Source organism: Carettochelys insculpta, chromosome 9, assembly GCF_033958435.1.
Source record: "Carettochelys insculpta isolate YL-2023 chromosome 9, ASM3395843v1, whole genome shotgun sequence".
NCBI classification, from domain to species: Eukaryota; Metazoa; Chordata; order Testudines; family Carettochelyidae; genus Carettochelys; species Carettochelys insculpta.
In genome coordinates, this window is record NC_134145.1 from 31,790,082 (window position 1) to 31,808,455 (window position 18,374).

At 40.4% G+C, this 18,374-nt stretch overlaps 1 protein-coding gene across 3 annotated transcripts in view; it reads left to right on the forward strand.

The window, feature by feature from the left end:
• The window catches only part of LRRC8B (leucine rich repeat containing 8 VRAC subunit B), a 32,799-nt gene extending 19,322 nt beyond the window's left edge, over nt 1-13,477 (forward strand). For all 3 annotated transcript variants that reach the window (XM_075003105.1, XM_075003107.1, XM_075003106.1), the window contains 3 exons: nt 4,373-4,463; nt 7,276-9,437; nt 10,112-13,477. In XM_075003105.1, coding sequence (XP_074859206.1) covers nt 7,302-9,437; nt 10,112-10,384 — 2,409 coding nt within the window. In that variant the 5' untranslated portion in view covers nt 4,373-4,463; nt 7,276-7,301 and the 3' untranslated portion in view covers nt 10,385-13,477. The remainder of the gene's footprint in view (nt 1-4,372; nt 4,464-7,275; nt 9,438-10,111) is intronic.
• Nucleotides 13,478-18,374: the final 4,897 nt, after the last annotated feature.

Genomic DNA, 18,374 nt, shown 5'->3' on the forward strand with positions numbered 1-18,374 from the left:
GGGGATTGCCATGAGATACAGGGCATGGCTGCAGGTCTCTGGCCTACCACAGGAGGTGGAACAGGCATGGGGTCCAGTTGTTCCAATACCTGGACAACTTGTGAGTCGAAGAGAACTCCCAGGCCCAAATTCAGCAACATTTGGGGGTTACCTGCTGGACGTTTGACAGTCTTGGGTTATTGGTAAATGAGAGAGTCAACGCAGGTTCCCACACAAAGTTTGGGAGCTCTCTTGGACTTTGGGCTCGCCAGGGCCTTCTTGCCAGAGATGAGGTTTCAGCTATGGCTGGCATCATAAACCACCTGTTGAGGTTCCCCACCACAATGGTCAGGTGCTGCACGAGACTCCTGGGGCACATGGCTGCTTGAACATTCTCGGTATAGCATGGTAGACTGCCTTCGCCCTCTCCAATTGTGACTTGCTTTGTTGTATTACCCTGTAAGGGCACGTCAGACCTCGAGCTTCACAGCAATGTGAGGGAGCTAAGGGTCATTAGGCTGGCATTCGAGGTGTTTCGGGGTGACCTGGCAGGGTGTTACATTTCGGTGAGCCTGGACAACAAAACAACATTGTATTATATCAACAAACAGCAGCATGTGCAGTCCTCTCACCTATGTCATGAGGCCCTCAGGCTTTGGGAGTTTTGCATTCAACACCAAAATCTTCTACACACTCACTATGTACCAGGGTCTACAACGCCATAGTGGACCACCTCAGTAGGTCCTTTGTGAACCATGAATTGTTCATTCACCTGGATGTGCTGCAATCAGTTTTCCAAATTTGGGGTTAATCCGCAGGTGGACATGTTCACCACTCATCTCAATGCGAAGTGCCAGATGTTTTGTTCTTAACTGAACCGGAGTCTGGGGTCTTGGGCAGATACATCCAGTGTTTCTTAGGCAGCCCAGCTCCTGTGTGCATTCTGTCCCCAGTTCTTCTCGTCCACAAGGTCTGACTTAAAATTTGGCTTTGGTGATCATGGTGGCTCCAGCATGGGCCAGGCAGCCCTGGCACTCAGTCCTCTTGGACCTGTCCATGAGCAAACTGATAACACTCCCTTTTTGTGCCTGGACCTGTTGACTCAGGATGAGGGGCAGTTGCAGCACCCCATCCTTCTGTCACTTCACCTCGTGGCATGGAAGATTTGTGGCTGAGCACCATGGAACTTTGCTGCTCAGAGCCGGTGAGGGAGGTACTCCTAAACAGTAGGAAACCCTCCACTAGAGCCATGTATCTGCAGAAGTGGGAAAGATTCATGTTGTAGATGGCTCAGAAAGGTTTAGCACCCCACCGCACCCCACCCCACCCTGGACCATGATCCCGGCCCTTTTGGATTACCTGTGGCACCAAAGTCAGGAAGGGCTGGTCATTTCCTCCATAAAAAGTGCACTTAGCGGCCATTTCCTCTGTTCATCCTGGCCCAGGCTTTTCATCAGTGTTCTCAGACCGGTGGTGAAAAGGTTCATTAAAGGCCTGGAGAGGGTTAAGCCACAATTGTGGAACACTTTGTCCTCATGGGATCTTAATCTAGTGCTATCTAAGCTTATGGGGGCCCCTCACTTCCTGCTCCCTGTTGTTTTAAACTTACAAAACAGCTTTTCTGGTGGCCATTACATCAGCCAGAAGGGTGTCCGAATTTAGGGCCCAGCATTATACAGTGTTCCACACAAAGTCAGATTGAGATCACATCAGGCCTTCCTGCCAAAGGTGGTGGTCTCCTTCCATGCCAATCTGGACATTTCTCCACTGGTGTTTTATCCCAAACTGCATGCCACCCTGAGGAAGCAGAGCCTGCACACTAGGGCTACGTCTACACGTGCACCCAACTTCGAAATAGCTTATTTCGATGTTGCGACATCGAAATAGGCTATTTCGATGAATAACGTCTACACGTCCTCCAGGGCTGGCAACGTCGATGTTCAACTTCGACGTTGCTCAGCCCAACATCGAAATAGGCACAGCGAGGGAACGTCTACACGCCAAAGTAGCACACATCGAAATAAGGGAGCCAGGCACAGCTGCAGACAGGGTCACGGGGCGGACTCAACAGCAAGTCGCTCCCTTAAAGGGCCCCTCCCAGATACACTTTCATTAAACAGTGCAAGATACACAGAGCCAACAACTAGTTGCAGACCCTGTATATGCAGCACGGACCCCCAGCTGCAGCAGCAGCAGCCAGAAGCCCTGGGCTAAGGGCTGCTGCCCACGGTGACCACAGAGCCCCGCAAGGGCTGGAGAGAGAGTATCTCTCAACCCCCCAGCTGATGGCCGCCATGGAGGACCCCGCTATTTCGATGTTGCGGGACGCGGATCGTCTACACGTCCCTACTTCGATGTTGAACGTCGAAGTAGGGCGCTATTCCCATCCCCTCATGGGGTTAGCGACTTCGACGTCTCGCCGCCTAACGTCGATTTCAACTTCGAAATAGCGCCCAACACGTGTAGACGTGACGGGCGCTATTTCGAAGTTACTGCCGCTACTTCGAAGTAGCGTGCACGTGTAGACGCAGCCTAGATGTCCACAGGGTGCTGGCTTTTTATATAGTCAGGACCAAACCTTTCAGAGAGTCACAGCAGCTTTTTGTTACAGTGGCAGACAGGATGGAAGGCCTTCCAGTTTCATCCCAGAGGCTCTCTTTCTGGATAGTGGCGCGTATTAGGGAATGCTACAAGCTAGCAGGGGTGCCCTCTCCTCTGATTAGGGCTTATTCTGTGAGGGTGCAGGCATCCTCAGTGGCATTTCTGGGCCCTGGCCCAATTCAGGAGATCTGTAGGGTGACCATCTGATCCTCCAGACGTATGTTTGCAGAGCATTACACAGCACGCTAGGCAGGATGCAGCAGTAGACAGGGCTGTACCACAGTTGTTGCGGGGCTCTGACCCCCACCTCCTTACATCAGCTTTCATTCACCTGCATTGGAAAGCACATGAGCAATCACTCAAAGAAGAAAGACCATTGCTTGTTTCCGTCACTGGTGTTTTTTGAGATATTCAGTGTATTGCAAGCATTTAATTGACTGGTTACATGTCATTTTTGCATAAAGTATATTCAAGTTAGGCATATTTGTGTTCAAAAGCATGTTTTCACAAATATATGAGGCAAAGCAACATCACAGGCAGAGAGTCAGAAGCTTTCTTAATTTCACTTTTTTTTAATCTGCAAGTGGAAAGTGGAATTGACAAAGTCTTTTTAGGGCAGCTTCTGAAGTTACTAATGGAGAAAATCTGAAGGGGGAGAGGGAGGTCCTGCAGAAACATCCATCCAGTCCAATGTGTTTAAGTTGTCTCTGTTGTTATGCAGTGCACTCATGATTATGTAATAAACACTTTGCTAGTAGGGGTGTAAGCCTTTATATTACATAAACTTGCGGGAAAGAGAGTTTTGTTTTTATTCTAAGTTGTAATTGAATTCAGCAGTTCAACAGCCCTCTTTCTGCTGTAGGCTCAGTGCAGGTGGACTCCTGAACCTGCACAAAGCCCCATTTGTTTAAGAATAGTTCTCTGCAAGCGTATTACCAATGAAGGGCAAATAAGTTGTCTAATTGCTTACATTTGGTAGAGTTCTAGTATTCTGATTCCCTAATAATTTAGTTGATTTTAGGGGTGGACAAAACCTACCTGAGCCCTCCTTTAGTCACTTCCATTAAGTGATTCCTGGTAACTTAATCCACTGTCTCACCATTTCGTAAAAAGTGGCTTCAGGAAAGAGAAACTTTGTCCATTCGTTCCATCTCTTGTATGTCTTGTAGAGGAGCCAGGAAACAGTTGTTTAATCTTACAGATAGGTGCCTTTTTAAAATCTCTGGAATTCAGACATTCCAGAGATCACTGGACAAAGGTGTACTTTCTGTTCAATTGGTCTAGCTCTAGCACTGGTAATTTGGGATTAGTAGCATTACTAAAATGGATATTGGCTTTATTTGGCAAAATATTTTACTGGATCACTCCAGCTAGTAGAATTAGTATTTTTGTAATGGAAACTGTTACCTCTATGTGAGTCAATATTGGGGGAAAAAAAACTGAAATGGACCAAGTTATATCTTTGTTTCTTGAAAGCATGCACATTTGTCCCACATAACCATTCAGCAAGAAGTTATAGCATTGCAACGTCATGGATAAGTTCTTTTATGTGGTTTCATTTTGTTTGCTTTTCGCATGGGTTTGGCATGGTGCAGAAAACCTGACCTTCATGTTTTTTCTGAGTTATATTGTTGTTGCAGGTGCAGAATGGAGAACATGCTGAATTAGGGAAAATATTTGTAAGGTGTACACTTTTAACAGGTCAGATCTGCAGTGGTGTAAGGATTCTGATGAAGGCTGACCTGCCTGCTCTCAGCTATTTCAACTGTACTCCTACTGTTTTTCCATCCAGAATGAAGATAAATGCAAAGATGGAATGTCCAAGGAATTTTAAGAGGTGTAGACCTCCTGACTGAAGATGGTCATGTGTATTTAACTGGCAAGTAAGTATGAACATTTTAAGTACGGTATATTAATAAATATTGATTTGCACTGACTGGATTAAAATAACGTCAACTATTTACTGTTCTTAACACATAAAACGCAATAGAGCCTTGCTAATACGCACTAGTTGGGCTACCTTCCCTGACTATTGAATTTTGTGAATTAGGAACAAGCAAAAAATGCAAACACAATGGCTGTGGCCACACTTGGCCAAAACTTCAAAATGTCCATGCTAATAGCCAAATTGAAGAATACTAATGAGGTGCTGAAATGAATATGCAGCACCTCATTAGCATGCTGCTGGCCATGGCGCTTCAGAAGTGCCGTTTTTGAACGCGCGTGGCTCGGCTACATGGGGGTCCTTTTAGAAAGGACCCCTCACATTTTGAAATCCCCTTATTCTCAGCTGCCAGGCGTAAGGGGATTTTGAAATGTGCGGGATCCTCTCCAAAAGGACCCCCTGTAGCCAAGCCGTGTGCGTTCGAAAGTGGCACTTTGGAAGAGCCGTGACTGGTGGCGTGCTAATGAGGCGCTGAATATTCATTTCAGTGCCTCTTAAGTATTCTTTAATTTGGCCATTAGTGTGGCTATTTCGAAGTTTTGGGCAAGTGCAGCCACAGCCAATATGTCATAATTCGTATTTCTTTTCAGTTGGTTGTGCTTAATTATAAAATCATGCCATGCTAATTTTCTATTCTGTGGCATGTCTTATAAACCTAAGTATTGATAAGTATACACTTCCTAAGTTTTTGCTCAGGAAAGACATAAGGGTTGGGAGGAGTATCTGAATTACAGGGTGTAAGCCATTGAAATTGTAATGTATTTCTAGTCCATTTGGGGCATTCTTTTTACTCAGCTGAATGGAATTCTATCTTGTATCAGGAAATCTCTCTCCAGCAGTATTGCTGATGTCATTAAGACTAAAATGTTCTCTTTACTCTGTACTAATAGGCTACAGTAACCTGCCTAGGTTAATTATTCCTAAGGGAATTCTGCACCAAACATTACAAGTTCTGTGCACAATATTTTAAAATTCTGCATATTTTTGTCAAAATAACACAATAGAATCATGCCAGTTTCAATTACTTTCATAATTTATTTCAAAATACCTATCAGTAATTTTGTCTGTAATAATGCAGCCAAAAAATAAGATCCCAAGAAGGTTTTTGACAAATAGATTTCTTACTGGACGTATTAATATAGAACTTTTGACTAATAATCTATTTAATCTACAATATAGAAACATAATGCGTGCACACTTCAGAAGCAGTGGCATGACTTGAGTTATGGGTAATGAAAGAACCGAGGCGTAGAGAAGTAGTTGCTAAGAAGAAACATGGGAGTGAATCTGGATGGTTAATGGGTATGGGTGAGGAAAATATGAACAGAGGTTTTCTGGGGGGAAGAAAATGAGGTAGGATTGTTGGGGAGCTGCCCCCATGCAGACCCTAGAAGACCCCTAGCCTCTCCCATTCAGTCAGGCACATCTGCTCCAATCCCCTTGTGGCCTGCACACCCTCAATCCATGTAGCCCTTCTCCTATTCAGCTCCTAGCTCATTGCTATCACCCACTAATTCCTGAGCCCATGTCCCAGTATGCTCCCACACTAGACATTCTGAACCCCAGTCTGTGATCTTCCAGCAGCCCCACGTGCCCTGCTTTATCCATCTCAGGCCTTCTTACCTGGCCCTGCTGGCTAGCTGTCCTTTCTTCTGGCACCATAGCAGTCCCTTGGAGGCTGAAAGGTGTAACTGTGGTGCCTCTTCAACAATCTATATTCTGCAGAGAAAAAATACGCAGGCGGACATGAATTATGGGCATGCACAGTGGTACAGAATTTGCCAAGGAGTAATCAATGGCCAAGAGCAGTCTTAATTCTATGCTGTGATTCAAGTGCATTTCCCAAAAGGAGCAATTTAGTTTTCACTCTTGCATAACCTTAAATGCTAAACAATAAATTAACAGCTATTCATGTTTCTTAGCTGTGTTTCACATTTTTGCAGTTGTGCCTGTCTCAGAGCAGTAGAAAATGGACTGACCAAATGGGCACTTATCATTTCTGATGCATATGATACTATCTGACCTCATCTTGTTTAACTGTTCATATTGTAAGACATGTTTACTTTATTTGAAATGGACTGAAAGTTGTCTCTTCAATGAGTTCATCTCTTTTTATTCAAAGAGAAATGTGGTCAGACTTGAGCTTCAATTTTCAGCATTGAAGCCTTTTCTATTTATTATACCTAATATTACAGAATGTTACACATATTAATGTCAGCATTTCCAGTACCTTTTTGAGCCACATAAGTCTCAGCTTCATTTTGCAGATGGAACACTGTCACTGAGACCATAACTGAATAAAGAACTTAATCAATGTTTAACTTTGAATTCAGTGATACTACTCTTTTTTTTTTAGTCTCACTAGTTTTTAGTAAAATTCCCTTGGAGGAGTCAGTGGAATTAATTAGTATGAGACTAATTCAAGTGTTGTTCTGGACCAGGGTTTATGGCCCTGATCCTGAATTACAATAAATGTTAATTTTCCCATTAAGTTTGATGGGGGATAAATCAGGCACTAAATGACTTCCACCAATTTGTTATTCAATTTTATGTAGTTACTAGAATTACAATTTGAGTATTGTTGGCCCCAGTCCAAAGTTCATAACATCAGTGTTGTTGTGCTTGTTTTAAAAAGGAGTCGACTGCCTAATCAGAAATTTAGATAATTGCATTGCATAGTTCAACTATATTAAATAAAGAGGTTTTCTGAGCACCATTTCTAAGGATCTTTCTCTCTTTCTCTTCTCTAGGTGCTGCTGTCGTACAGGTGAAAGTCATGATTACACTAACTGAACTCAGATACTTAGCAGATGCTCAGTCATCCTACCACATATTAAAACCATGGTGGGATGTTTTCTGGTATTACCTCACCATGATTATGCTGCTAGTTGCCGTACTAGCTGGGGCACTCCAGCTCACTCAAACCAGAGTGTTGTGTTGTCTTCCTTGTAAGCTAGAATTTGACGGTCATTGTGCAGTGCCTTGGGATTTGGCTAAAACCAACCTTAATGTGTCCTCTAGCTCTGCCACACAAGTAATTCTCCCTTCAAGAATCCAGAATGATCTTCATCGGCAGCAGTATTCTTACATTGACGCAGTGTGTTATGAGAAGCAGCTTCATTGGTTTGCCAAATTTTTTCCATATCTAGTACTTCTTCATACTTTCATTTTTGCAGCTTGCAGTAACTTTTGGCTCTATTATCCTAGCACAAGTTCAAGGCTTGAGCACTTTGTAGCCATTCTGCACAAATGTTTTGATTCCCCATGGACAACACGAGCCCTCTCAGAAACAGTTGCTGAGCAATCTGTGAAGAGTCTGCCATTACCCAAATCCAAAATACTGCTTTCATCACCTGGGAGCTCAGCAGATACAGAGGCTAACAGGCACTCTCTGCCATATTCCCAGCCTGGTTTAGAAACACCTGGAAGAGAGAACTCTTCAAGTGTTCTGGACAAAAAAGAAGGGGAACAAGCTAAAGCTATCTTTGAGAAAGTGAAAAGATTCAGAGTACATGTTGAAGAGAAGGATGTCATATATAGAGTGTACATGAAACAGATTATAGTCAAAGTAGCTGTATTTGTAATAATAATGATTTATGTCTCCTATTATTTAACCTGTATTACACTTGAAATTGATTGTGTAATTAATATTCAAGCCTTTACAGGTTACAAAAGGTACCAATGTGTTTATACACTAGCAGAAATTTTTAAAGTATTAGCTTCATTTTATGTTGTTTTAGTGATCTTCTATGGCCTAACCTGCACATGCAGTTTATGGTGGATGTTGAGGAGTTCGCTTAAGCAATATTCTTTTGAGAAATTAAGAGAGAAAAGCAATTACAGTGATATCCCTGACGTAAAAAATGACTTTGCATTTATTCTTCACTTAGCAGATCAGTACGATCCTCTTTATTCACAACGATTCTCAATATTTTTATCTGATTTGAGTGAAAACAGGCTGAAACAGATAAATCTTAACAATCAATGGTCAATGGAAAAACTGAAAAGTAAATTAATACGAAATTCCCAGGACAAGATTGAATTACACCTTTTTATGCTAAATAGTCTTCCAGACAGCGTCTTTGAACTGACTGAAATAGAAGTTCTAAGCTTGGAACTTATTCCTGAAGCCAAGCTTCCTTCAACAGTGACTCAGCTGGTCAATCTCAAAGAAATGAATATTTATCATTCATCATTAACTGTGGATTACCCAGCACTAAGTTTTCTAGAAGAAAATCTGAAAACATTGCGTTTAAAATCCTGTGAAATTGGAAGGATTCCATTTTGGGTCTTCAATCTAAAAAATCTCAAGGAATTATGCTTAACAGGTTGTTTTGTGCTAGATTACCCCAACTCTGTGTATAATGAGGGCTTTCAGAATCTAAAAAATCTAAGAACAATTTATTTAAAGAACAGCCTTTCCCGTATACCTCAGGTGATTACTGACCTGTTGCCTTCACTCCAAAACTTATCTATCAATAATGAAGGAAATAAACTGGTAGTACTAACTAACTTGAAAAAGTTGATAAACCTGAGAACTTTAGAGTTGATCTCCTGTGATTTAGAACGCATTCCACATTCTATTTTCACCTTAAACAATTTGCATGAAATAGACTTAAAAGAAAATAATCTCAGAACAGTGGAAGAAATAATGAGTTTTCAACATCTGAAGAACCTGTCTTGCTTAAAACTGTGGCACAACACCATTTCATATGTCCCAGTGCAAATTGGAGCATTAACAAACCTAGAACAACTGTACTTAAATTACAATAACATTAAAAATGTTCCACTGCAGCTATTTCTTTGTAAAAAGCTACACTATTTGGATCTCAGCTATAACAAGCTAACTTCTATTCCAGAAGAAATCAGTTATTTGACAGATCTGCAGTACTTTGCTCTGACAAAAAACCATGTAAGTAGAACTTTTATATTAATTTAAGCATTAAAATACAGATTATTATCTTCTTGAAGACTTTGTGGTCTGCTAGAGTTCACCAACTTTATGGTATTGTAAACAACTGAGATATGAAACCCAGTTAATTGAGAGAGGAAGTGATTTTTTTTTTAAACTGGTCAAAGCAGGGTCTAGAGGATCATGTATTTGACACTGACATTCAGTGTCAGATGGCCTGTTCCATAGTGACTGCTCAATGGTCTTCAGCGTTGTCATATCTAACTTGATTGTACACAGTTGCATTCAGATGGTATTAAAATGTTTATAGAGTTGACAAGACCTCTGAGTACCCACTATACTGTGTGGATGCAACTCTGTCTGCCTCGCCAAAAGGATTGCAAGGTACTTAGGAGGTGCCAAAGGAATGTCATTGATTAAGTGTAATTCTTTAGCAGGAGCCTAAGTAAGAAAAACAATCTGACTACATTCAACAATTTGATTTTTAGATTTCCATTCTATTCTGTGAAAAATTAAACTTTTATTACCTAGTTACTGAAAGTAGGTTTTCTCCTGACTATAATTTTAATAGTATATAAAAGTGTCATTCACTTACTCTGTATCCTTCTATCATTTTAATTTAAAAGCATTTAGAGGGTAGCAAGTTTTAATTGGCATGTCCTCCTTCCTTTTAGCTTGAGATACTGCCTGAAGGATTATTTCAGTGCAAAAAGCTGCAGTGTTTACTTCTGGGATATAACAGCCTGACGAGTTTGTCTCCTCACATCGGTCAACTGTTGAACCTTGTTCAGCTAGAGCTTATTGGGAACAACCTTGACTCGCTTCCTGCTGAACTAGAAGAATGTCAGTCTCTGAAACGAAGTTGTCTAACTGTAGAAGAAAGGTTGTTAAAAACACTTCCACTTTGTGTGAGAGAGAAATTGCAGACATGCTTGGATAAATGTTAAATGAGATAAAACTGTGTATATTTACAAATTCTTTAAGCTCTTGACTTACTGTATGCGTAAAGACAGGTGTGGGTGAAAAGAAGGAAAAGAGGTAACAAATAGTTTATAATTCAGGTCTAAATCTAACCATATTGCCCTGAGTCGTCTTTATAAGAAAAGGAGAAACAAATTGCTTTTTGTCTCAAAACAAGCAAACAAAAGTATAGACTTAGCAGAATTGCACATTTGTGAATATCTTGAAACGCAAGTGATTGGGCTCTACTGGTTGACGTGCTTTCAATAGTAAATGTTTTCAATTATGACTATTGGGATGGAAGAGTTGTTTGCTTGGCTATAAAGCATCTCATTCTTTTCATGGAAAAAGTATTTCTTCTGAGAACAATCATTTAAATGGTTTAATCTTCTGTAGTATTGGGAATAAAACTTAGCCATGTTTGTTTTTTCAGAAATATATTCACCACTGACCAGGACTAGTATATGTTAAGATTATCTCATTTTAAAATAACAGAATTAACTAGTTTATGGTGTATTTTGAGAATCATTTTGTTATATAATTTTTTCATGTGACATAACTGCTGAATATTAAACTTGTAACTTTGGAAGATGGCACTTAACTTCTTATATGAAAACAGTTGCGTAAGTATTCCACATATCCTGCTACAACTCACTTCAATATTTTATTTCTTTAAAATAGCAAACATTGAGCTGATTAACTATTTTATTTGCCTAGCAGGTGGGATTCAAATGTAGCTTGTTTAATTTTAAAAATCAATCAGAAAAAAAACAAGTATTCAAGTAGCTACAATTCTTGTACAAAGGTACTTGCTTTGTTCATATGTGTACTTAACTGAGACAACATGCACTGATAATTCCATAGTATCTGCCTTCATTGACCATACAGCAAATGGAATGCTGTGCAGCCATAAATTGTTGTTTGGTGAGTTGTGGGGATCCCAGGTGTTACTGTGCTGTTTACTCCCAGTTAATCTTCCAGTTGTTGAGTCCCTCAGTGTTCCTCCCCTTATGGTGTTAATGTTCTGGTGAAAATAATTATTTTCATCAAAGGTTAATGGATAGAGAGGGAAAGGGGGGAAAAGAACCCACATCATTCAAAAGCATTTGTAATGACACCATAAACTGTCTCTCTTCTGTTTAGTTGTCTTCTGTCTCTGAGCTAAAGGGAAGCTCTTACTACCCCTTCCTTTATTTAATATACTCTAAACTGAAAGAAAATAAAGTGGTTGCAGATTTTATGTATTCTTTTCCTGTACACTTTTTTCATTATTTATTTTTAAATCTGCTCTTCTGGAATTTATCATCTCAGCTAAGAACATTTTTGTTATAATATGTGTATATACACACAAAACCTGCTACCATGTATTCAGGGATCATTGTTCTAATGTGTTACAATTCACGTGTAAAATGCAGGCCAATGTGGGTTTAATCAGGTAAAATGACATCTGCCAAAACATAGAAGCATTTATTTCTTCAGACTCTTAATATTGATTAATTACAAACCCTAATTCATCATTGAATCATTAGAGGATTAATTCATATACCTAGTTTTATTTTTGGTCATTCTTTGCTCGCATTCACGATGGTATAATGGAATTAAGGATTAGCTTTTCATCTTTAAAAAAACAGACAAACAAAAAAAAAACTTACATTCTGATCTCCTATGTAGAAATAGGAGATGGTCTTTTAGCTGTCAAACAGCTAAATATTAATTCATCATACAAATTTGCATTCCAAAGGCTCTTCTAAATAAACGTTCTTCTCAGGGAATCAAACGTGGAACTTCATGAGTTTTCCTAGTTTTCAGTCTTTTGTTTTTGTAGGGGCTGTACTAAATGAAAATTTTTGTATCAACTGATCAATCACGTCTAATTATTAAGCAGTATTTCTGGAATATTATCTTTTTTGAAGCTTCCATTTCTACTTTTTCAAGTCTTAAAGATATAATTTTCATTTCTCATGATAGCACAATGGGTACTTGTATAGTTCACAAATAGTTACTCATGGATTCATGGACTATAATTTAATCAGTGGAACAAGTTTTGCTAGTATAGATAGTCAATTGTTACAGTATAATGCCATGAGTGTGAGGATGATTTTAAAACCATTTTTGTTCTAGAATTTGATGCACAGGATTTTGGCCTACAAGTTAGCTTTAAAAATTATTTTTACATAAGTGGATTTTGGTTTTGGTAAAAGTTTGTTTAGTCTTAAGCTTTATTTCATTCCTGTGTGGAAAACAATATTGATTTTTAAAGAATCATAAGGTTAAACATGCACCATACATTTAGAACAAAATTTTTACAGCTTTTTAGTTGTGAAATCCTTTTTCATGGGTAGCTCACTGACTCAGCTTTACTATGGCTTTGATCTACTTTGTATGCATTTATTTCAGTGAGTGTTTGTCCTTCAGAAGTGAACTGTACAAGTAGGAAAATATTGTAGAGGCTGATCTTCCATTCTTAAAATGTTCATAACTCCCAAAAGAAGTTGAGGAAACTAAGAACTGTGGGGTTAGACCCATAAATACTAATGCTTCAGGGGCAAAGTCTGGATGAGCATCTAACATTTTGTAATTTTTTCCCTTTTTAAAAAGAGAAATGAATGCAAAGCCCACATCTTAAAGTAATACAATATGAATGTTACATTGCACCCTGACAAAGGCCAGGAAGCTTAAAGGCTGGCATTTCTGACCTTAACTCATGCCATAGTGTGTCTTTTTTTGTTGTTGTTTTGTTTTCCCCGTTCTGTGCCTGGACATTCCCCTTGCAAACATTTAAGAATTGAGAATGGAGACAGCCATAACTGAATTTCATGTCTATTTCAGTCATCATCTTAATATTGAACATTTTTTCAGAATGAAGAGATCATCAGGGAATCAGTAAATTAATCCAATTTCATAACTACTGTGGAACAAACGGTGAAATCTGCCCTATTTGCATAAACCAGTCCCTTTCAACAAAATAAAGGCTTCTCAATCTGTTTAAGCACTGTTTCATTATATATGTATTTTGTATTAATTGTGACCACCTATACTTTGGACATTTCTTTGGATGAGAAACAATTAAATTTTTTGCATTATGATTTTATGCACTTTAGTTTCTTTATTTCCATACTTGCATACATGCTAGAAGCATTTCTCCCCATCTTTGACGCATGAAGTTGAGTCATTAGACCTTTACTGCACTTTAAGGGAAATCAGTTGTTTTAGTTATTTATAGTTCCTCTGTGTCGGGATCAGAAAACATACCAAAAAACACCTGCTCCTTGAACTGCCTCACCTGCCTTTAATATGAATTTAAGATGCAGTATACGTTCTTGATACTTTCTGGTAAAGCGGTGCAGCATTACAACATAGATCCTGCCAGACACTAAGTAAAGATTATTTCTGACTGGCTCTCTTCTGTTTTGAGTAGCCTGTGTTGAGCAGGTAAAAGTTGGTGCTTTATGCTGCCATTAATGAGAGCCTGTGCATTGCTGATGTTATGAATTGTGTGATAAGCTTTATTAACGTGTTGCTAAGATAGAATGCTCTACCCAGTTAACTACTACTGAATTAACTTGTCTATATGGCTTCCATAAAAAGCATGTGTACATTTGAAATTTAGAAACCAATGGCATTGGTTTTGCCAGAGGTGTGATATACAGGAAATTATTGTGCCTATGGCTACACCAGAGACTTTTGTTAACAAAACCCCAGTTTTTGTCAACAAAACTGGTGGAGCATCCACACACGAAATGCATTTGTTTGACAAAATTCATCAGTTTTGCTGACAACCTTCTGCCTCTCCCAGATGAGGAAGAGCAGCTTTGTCGATAGATTCTTTTGACCAAAAAAGCTATGTGGATGCTCAGGCAGGTGGGGTGGGGCTCTATCAACAGACAGGGCTTCTGGTTTGCCAGGTAGCCATGTTTGGTGAGCTTCTGGTCTGACTTTCTGTCGAGAGAAGTCTGGGCATTTCTGCTGCTCTCTGTCAACAGAGCAGATCGCTCTTTCAATCTGCTTTAGTGTATGGCTGCACTCTGACAGACGTTTTGTCAGACAATCAGAAACGTCTGTTGACAGATGTTTCTAGTGTAACCATAGCCTGTATAATTTAGTTGGTAAGATTTAGCTTCTGCAGGATGCCATGTTTAATGCCAAGTTCTAGTTTATAGGGCTGGAGTTAAATTGAGCATGTATTGGCAGGTAATTATTTTGAAATATTCCTTTTGCAAAGCAATTGTGAAAGAAATAGCGGTGACAGTGTCAGGAGCCTCATCAGGAGTGTACTATCTGGGCAGTTCTTGCACATTGTGGTGTAAAGGAAATGCCTGTCAGTGATGGAAGTTACTTAGCTTTGAGCCTTTTGCTATAGTAAGGCCACATCTCCTAGTCTTTCCACTTCTAGAAGCTTCTGATTTTTCTATAAACATGGAGTTCAGGTCAGCGTTGCAGTGAGAGGTGAAAAAGACGATGGTACTCTTTTTCACTTTTTGATCTTGTGTGGTCTTTGGACTCATCTGGGCTTCTTGAGCTTGGCTCCATCATTTGAAGGGGAGGAAAATAAGTGGTGGTATCTCCCAAATGCTGTATTCTGGGGGCACCCGAATGAGACCTTGTGGTAAATTGCGCAGGTTCTGTGAAACCTCCTTTCCTTCTTGTCTGAGGAACGGAATAGTTAACGAGGCTGACATCTGAATTATCACTGACTAAATGCCTCACTGAGATAAATGGGTTAGTCCACATCTCAGAGCTATGGTTCCAGGTTCTGTGCAGACTCGTCTCTATCTCATTTAGGGCTTGTCTGTGTGCACATCTTCATTCTGGAATAAATGTCCACACAGGGAATTTAAATCTGGATAAACAGGATGGTATAGATATCGGTATTATGCTGTTTAATTTCCCTCTGTAGATCAGCACTTACACTCATGTTTTTGAACTTTTCTCTACAACCATATTAGCTAGAAATTTAAACAAAATTAAATCAAGTAGATTCTGTAGAACTAGATAGCAAGAACTTGAGAGAGAGGCTTGTGTGGTAGATGGGCTTGAGCCTCAAATGCAGGAAACAGCTCCATTTCCTCTTGCAGATTGCTTACATCAGCGAAGTTCTAGAAACATTGAGAATGTGTCAGCTATTTGGGGTTCTGTCAGGCCTTATATTCTCTTGAGTCTACAAATCTGTTTTTGCATTTCATGTCTGAGAATTTGTGTCCTTGGAACATAGGAAATGCAGCATATGGTTTCCTTCCATTGCATAGTTTACCTGGATTTGGGCCCTTCAGTAAGCTAAGCCTGTCTGCAGGCATCCACACTGTTGAGCCACACTGGAGTCCTATTTGATGTAACTTCATCCACAGGCACCGTTGTCTTAGACACTGGGAGAAAGGGCATATCCATGGTTTTTAGTGCTGCACTAATTAAGATATTCTAGGAATTGGTTTGTGATACCCTTATCCGACCTTCCTGAGCTCTGGGATGGAAGTGTTCTCTGTCCACCAATGCCGTAAACTAAAGCATTTCTGGTTCTATAAACTCTTCACTTGTCCATTCTAGCTAGTCCCAGAGCATGGATCTGGCACAGGACAGTGATCTGTTCCTGCTTTTGGCTGAACTGTTGTTGGAGTGGAATGAGAGGGGGAAAGAGAAGATAGGGACGGTGGCTTGTAGTCCTCAAAAGTTGATGGTTGTCCTTGATGAGATTATGAAGACTGTATCCTAATATGACAGAGTGGAGCCAGCTAATGCAGTTTGCAATAGCTGTGAATTCCCCCTGCGTAGACAGGTGTTTCTGATGCAGGAGCAGACATGCAGAGGTATATCAACACGTGATCATGCATATCTGCAATGATCAGCAGCCACTCCAGAATTTCCACATGAGAAAGACCATCTTCTTGGAGCTGTCTGAGGATCTGTCTCTCTTGACCTTCCTGTGCCAGGACATGTCAGATATAGGTTGCTTTTGAAGCCTTCTGGTATAGGTTTCTGTTGTTCTCTGGAAGTTGGCTGTCCCAACCAGTTAGATCAGTGGCTAACTAATTTCCTGTTAACAAACTGTTGGTGCTGTGATGGTGGATGTTTGAGGTGGTTACTGCTCTGATTTACCCACAGATGTTGCACACAGTCTGGGATCCTCAAAGTATATTTGAGCCCTTAGTCTGCTTTCCACAAAATGTACATGAATGACAATTGTCAAGGATACTTCTTGATTTCTGTGTGATTCATTCACAAGCACCAATGTGGGTTGCGCACAGAGCGTGCCAGACTCTGATGGAAGAGCACCTGGCCGAAGAAGGGTTAACTACACATGGAGCAGCTGCAGGTGTCAGTGAAATGTTCATTTTGCAAGCAAAGCAAAACCATTGTGCTTGCAAAGCCCTTTGGACGTCCCTGTGCTCAATGTCGTTCATATTACCAGGGTGTGTTGTGCACTACACAATATTTGTGAGGATAAGAATCTGTGAGAACGTTCACCAGAAGTGAGCTCAAGATAATGCCTGTTAACAGGCCTAGTACAGGAAAACCATAAAGTAGTCTCTGATAACAGGGCCTGTGGGCCATGCAAACAATGGAAGTAAGAGATGTGCGTGCCCACATCCTTGTGTTGTATGTGGGAGTGTAATGCTGTGCAGTGTTATTGTAAGCATACCCATTTCTCTCTTTGCTAGTGGTTGTATTGATTTTAAGAGTTTTATTCAAAGCTTTGGATTTAATGCCCATCCTCTTCAGTGTTTCGCAAGCAACCTCACAACAATCTAGTTTAAAGACCAGCTACGCCATTAAAAAAATTAACATGGGTAGCTCAGCTGCCATTACATTATGTATGCAAATGTTCGTAAAATTTAAATGAATTTGAACAGCATGGCTGATCAGTGCCAACTCATTAGTAATGAAACTGAAAGTGCATATAAACCTACATGTGTGGGGGAAGGCAGAACTGGGCCAATATCCGGGTGAAAAAGCTGAGTTAACTCTGCAGTGAAGAGTCATAGCCATAGCCAGCCAAGCATGGCCCAATAACCAGCTCTCTGTATTGATTTCTTATTTTTAAATGAGTAGCCTTGTTCAGTAGAGAAATTGCATGAAATAAAATCATTGTGCAGGTTGAACGATAACTTGAGACCTTTGCCTAAATAAAATTACCTCCCACATCCTGTGGGTCTGGTTGGATTTTTTTTTAAATGCCCATAAAATAGACTGGAGCCTTAAACAGTGATACCTCTTGAAAAGGCCTATTTTTTTATAGTCCAGTCTTACAGCGTGGCACGTTAATAGCTGTTTATACTTCAGCAGTAATCTAATGCTATCGTCTGGCTTTCGAATCCAGGTACACTAGTGAACTAGCTCAGGGAACACTAATCTGCTGAATAGTTTTGTCTGTTCTGTCTAGAAGATCACACCAGCTATCAACCATACCCTTTGCCATCTCGGTCCTTTTCAAATGTCTGTTGTAAAGAAGCTCTCACGCAGGACTAGTGGCAGAAATGGAGGTGGTGAATACAAGGGAGACATCTCTGTCCACAATTGCCTGTCTTATTCCAAGGGAACTGCAGCTGGAGTGTTTCCGCAGTGCAGTTGTGACAATCACAGAAAGTGCCAGGCCACTCAGGGCTTTGTAAGTCATCACCAGCACAAACTGCAAATGGAAGCTCATAGATGGAACACTGGGGTTCGCAACAAGGCAATCCTTGCCAACTGATCTGCCGCTTTCTGCCTGAACAGGGTGTGTATTGCAGTCAGGTGCTGGGGAAAGATTTTCTTAATTACTCTGACGGGATCCTTTAAAGGCATCTGGAAATCTAACCAGCTATTGAAACTGACGACCATGGTCAAGAGGCCGAGAGATCTGTCAAATCTTCCAGCAGCTTTCCCCAGCATACCACAATCTCCTTAATATTAGTCTACACTGAATCTCATTCACAGTGTGCTTATCTGTGCCCTAATCTCATCTAGATGCTGGGAAAGACACTGAATGCTCAAATGGTTCCAGGC